This window comes from Symphodus melops (assembly GCF_947650265.1).
Source record: "Symphodus melops genome assembly, chromosome: 15".
Taxonomy (NCBI): Eukaryota; Metazoa; Chordata; class Actinopteri; order Labriformes; family Labridae; genus Symphodus; species Symphodus melops.
This window is the reverse complement of record NC_136705.1, coordinates 15513567-15518407: the sequence shown is the minus strand read 5'-3', so window position 1 is coordinate 15518407 and position 4841 is coordinate 15513567. Positions and strand designations below refer to the sequence as shown.

At 43.1% G+C, this 4841-nt stretch overlaps 1 protein-coding gene across 1 annotated transcript; it reads left to right on the top strand.

Moving 5' to 3' along the window:
* The first annotated feature begins 2438 nt into the window (after positions 1-2438).
* olig3 (oligodendrocyte transcription factor 3) lies at positions 2439-4178 on the top strand. The gene has a single exon (XM_079363267.1). It carries the CDS (start codon positions 2685-2687, stop codon positions 3546-3548), a length of 864 nt encoding a protein of 287 aa, XP_079219393.1. The 5' UTR covers positions 2439-2684; the 3' UTR covers positions 3549-4178.
* Positions 4179-4841: the final 663 nt, after the last annotated feature.

Sequence of the window (4841 nt, the reverse complement as noted above, 5' to 3'; positions counted from 1 at the left end):
GGGAAGACAAAAAGAGAGAGATCCAAAAGCTGGAGACTGCAAGTAAAAGTGTAAAATGAGGAGAGATGAAAAAAAAAGAGACATGAACAGGGGAATAAAGGGAAAGCGAGGAGCTTACGCAGTGAAAAGAGCACATTAGGGGCGACCTGCTGCGACAGTAGTGTGTGAAACGGTGAATAACTGCCTCCATTTAGACCAGTGTCCTGGTGGTGTGGAGCAAGGGGCCTCAGACGGACACACACACACTCAAATACACCCTCCAAAAAAATTAACAAATAAAGCAAAAGAAACCCATTCAGAAGCATGTGCTCCAGCACAGACTGATACCTGACGCACACACACGCTCTTGGCTGTCCCTCTCATTCACACATTTCTCCACATTGGCCGGATTAGGAACACTTTCTCTTGGGTGTGCGAGGCTGCCCCATGCACACAAAGAAACACTCGGGGACAGGATTAGTAGGCTTACAGCGGATTCACATATGTCCAGTTCAAGCAATTGGTATTCAAAGCTTTACACTTTCAAATGCCACCAAGAGAGAGTAAAGCCGAGCAGCGCTTTTTCTTTGCATTGGCAGCACCTTTATGAGAAGGGCTCTTTTGCTGGGCCAACAATGAGGCCGTGAATACACATTTTTACTGTTCTACCACGGCGAGCTTATAGAGCACCAAGAGGAGGTTGAGACAGACTTTATTATCTGAGTTTGAAGTGCTGTGTGTGTATGTGCAGAGAGACAGAGGCTCGAAGGACAGGCAGATGGGTGGATGGAGGGATGCAGAGGTGGTGGTCAGAGGGAGAGTATTTCAGCCACTTCCACATGTTATTGTTTGAGGCCCAATCCTCCACTCCACCTCGACAAAACTGATCTGGAGGAGACTCTTAAGAGCTGAGAGAGTGCTCTCAGCAACTCAATATACACAATACTGACTCAATTTAATGCTTTCTCTCCATATTTAAACACAGCACTTAAACATAGACCCTAATGTTCACTTGTTTTACTAATAAAGAAAATGCATTAAAACGTGCATTTCCATGTTCATTTTACACATTTGTTAATAGTTTACAAAAATGCTGGTGATTATAATTTTCAACATGTAATGACACAGTTTTGTTTATTTAAATACATATTAGTTTGGAATTTGCAAATTCTGTATATATATGATATTTGTTTTTAAATGTCTATGTGTGATTAGGTTTTTGTTTTTGTGCTCGCCTCCATGAGAGGAAATTAAATGAACTGGACTAGAAACTATAATCATCGAGTAGTGAGCATCTATTTTTTAATATTTAGATGTGCTTCTCCATCATTTTAAGATAATCACAATATATATTCATTATTTTTTTTATTTCAAGGAGGAAATCGTTTCTGAAAAATAAAATTAAAATTAAAACGAAAATTTTAATTTAAAGATAAAAACGTGTAAATCACAACAATCAAAATTCCCACAGAAAAGTCAGACAATAGTGACCAATAATAATAAAAGTCGGTACATTATGATGCTGCAGTAAAAGTGGGATCGATGAGAAGTTTTCTGAGGGTGCGGGCTGATACCCACATGCTGCCATATGGTCAGCAGAGCGCTGGGTGTCAGAGCGGGGAAGTTACCTCTTTCCCCCCGGAGGCCGAACACCCTGCGGCCGCAGAACGGGGACCAATTTGCCTTCTCATTCCTCCTCGTCTCCTCTGGCAACCAGCACCGGCCGGAGCGACAAACTGCCGTAAAATGTAAAGTTCTGTCCGACAAAAAAAAAAAAAAAAAAAGCAGGATGAGAGCGTAATTAAGTTTCACTAAAAGCCACAGCATGGTCTCTCCTTTTCCTTGTGAATCCATAGATATTTTTAGAGGCTTTTGAAAATCACAATATAGCCTAAATGACGGCGTAGTGTCATAAAATTACATAAAATGTCCAGCAAACACAAGAGGCCACAGTGAATATATATTTTGTCAGATTTTGAAAATAAAGTGAGTTGAGCTGAGTTCTCTAAAAAAAACTCATTGGCCTACAGCGTTCATCAGAACAGAGAGGGGTTTTTTGGTTGTTTTTTTTTAAACTGACCAGATCGTCACAAGAAGAGAAGTTTCTGATCCGTGAGATAAGAAAAGAAGAGAAGAAGAGCGAGAGAAAAGAAAGAAGAGGAGATGGGATGAGAGAAAAAAAAGGTAAGAAGAGAAAAGAAGATGAGAAGAGGAGAAGAGAGGCGCGCTGTGCCCCCCAACAGTGTCCCGACAATGGTAATGAATGGTTGCGCACCGCGGTCACTGGGACAGTCAAAGCACACCGCCCCCTTTTCTAACGGGCACGTCATCCTCCTAACGAGGCGTTATGAATAGGAAAGCCGCTTTTGTCTGCCCGCGTGTATAAATACCATCATCAGTGTCCTCCTCACCGCAGAGACACAGAAAGAGAGAGGCAGAGAGAGAGAGAGAGAGAGAGAGAGAAAGTCAGAGGCAGAGTGTTCAGCGGTGAGATAAGAAGAACAGAACTCTGGGACAGGAGGCATCCAGGCAACATCAGGTGACCAGAGTGACTTCAGAAAAGAGAGAGCGAGCTATAGAGAAAGTTAGAGTGAGAGAACGTGAGAGAGAGAGAGGGAGAGAGAGAGAGAGAGAGAGAGAGAGAGAGAGAGGGAGGAAGCCAGCAGCGACCTCCTACCAAACAACCTCGGAATCAAACCCATAAAATGAATTCAGACTCCAGCCTAAGTAGCAGATCCTCCTCTCCGGACATGGACGTCATGTCTCTCCGTGACCACCACCCACTCCACCATCACCACCTCCTACACCACGTCGGCTCCTCCGTGTCCTCCTCCACACAGGGCGGTGAGCGCCAGAAGATAACCGGCGGAGAGCACGGCCTGCACTCTGGAGAGAAGTCACCATCTGAGGATAGCAACAAGTATAAACTGAAGAAACAAGTCACTGAGGAGGAAATGTATCACCTGCGGCTCAAGATTAACGGCCGGGAACGGAAACGCATGCACGATCTTAACCTAGCCATGGACGGCCTTCGCGAGGTGATGCCGTATGCGCACGGGCCATCGGTGCGAAAGTTGTCCAAGATCGCCACGCTACTTCTGGCCAGGAACTACATCCTGATGCTCAATAGCTCCTTGGACGAGATGAAGCGGCTCGTGGGGGAGATTTACGGCGGGCAGCACTCAGCTTTCCACTGCGGGACCATGACGCACGCAGCTGGTCCCGGTGGACACTCCGGGGGCCCCGCCGCCGCTGCTGCCGCTGCCGCCGCTGCCGCCGCAGCCGCGCACCAGGTGCATCCTCTGCTCGGCAGCGCGCTGACTTCCTCCACCTCCTCAACTCTTACGAGCGCACTACCGGGGCTCACGTCGATCCGGGCACCTCATCACTCTCTGATGAAGAGCTCACCGGCTGCGCCCCAGGCCCTGCAGCTGGGCTCCGGCTTCCAGCACTGGGCTGGATTGCCGTGTCCCTGCACCATCTGTCAGGTGCCCCCGCCTTCGCACATCCCCATCACCTCCACCGGCCTCACGAGACTCACAAGCGAGGGCAAAGATGGGCTGAAATGATGCCCACAGACACACAAAGACTGAGATGTGATGATTGTAAATAGAGAATTCTGGGCATGAGGGTGGATTCGGCCTTACCCGTGCATGCTGATGTGTTGTATGTTTTCTTGTTTGGCGTATGAGCAAAACGTTTTATTTTCCTCCTTGTAACAAGGACTTTAAAGACTGCTGATGACGGTGAAAAGTTAAGGCTACAACAAGCTGCCACGAACCTCCAGTGTGTGTCTGAGTTATAGTCCCACGATGTGAAAGGTGAACGAGGCTGCACGAACATTTTAAAGTTGTAATTTTCTTTATCAGGCGTTATTTTGTGAAAACGAAGAATGCTGTTTGTGCCTTGTACCAAGGATTTTAAACTTGAGTTCTATATGAAAATATGAAATCCATGTGTTTAGCTAAAATGACTTTGCTGCCACTGCGGATATTGCTTTGTAAATGTTGTTTCTTTGAGTCTTGCTGTTTGTCCATCTGTGCTTCAGATTTGTTTGTTTTTTATTTGTATCATATTTTTTGCATGATGGTAGCTTCAACATTACAGCATGATTGTTTTTGCTGAACCGACTTTGTTATGCCCAGAGACCACGTGTCTTTATTTTTGTACATTGTTGATGAAATATTTATTATTGCCCAGCGTCCTGGTTGAAATTTCAATAAAACTGAAATTATGATTAAGATTTACTGTCTCCCCCTTCTTTGTTTATGTTCACATCACTCACTTTAAACTCTAAGAAATTAAAAATATGTATTAATTGTGCCATTTCTTGTGTTATTCACCTTGAAGTTAAAGTATGATAATTTTTTTCTACTGTCCTATTTTGAGCTTAACTTTTGGGTGTGAATCAAAACATGATCTCCTTTAGAAAAATGTATAAAAGTATGTTATTTTCAGAAAAAGAAAACAAACTTTATGCCTCGAAATCCGTTATTTTATTCCATCCAAAAGCAGTTGATTTTCAAACGTTTCTAAGAATTTAAATCTTCTTTTCAATTTTATAATTTCAAAAATTTCCAGTAATGCAAGGCCTCGGTTATCTGTTTATTACAGTCCCCTATACGATTTTTTTATTAACTTATTTGCAATAAATGAAGATAATTTAATATTTAAGAAAACAAATAAATAGATGCAAAAAAAGACATTTATTATAAAAATATTAAAAGGTTAACAACAAAAATAACATTGTCATTTTTGTCAAAGTTTTTCCCCTTTAAATATTTCAGAGAATTTCCATATACTATTGCATCACTTAAAGGACTTTGATTATCTCTGCATTTGTTAAATTATATATGTTGGAT

What these genes read in the sequence shown, in the direction of transcription:
- olig3 (XM_079363267.1), top strand. Translation starts at nt 2,685, where the DNA reads ATGAATTCAGACTCCAGCCTAAGTAGCAGATCCTCCTCTCCGGACATG.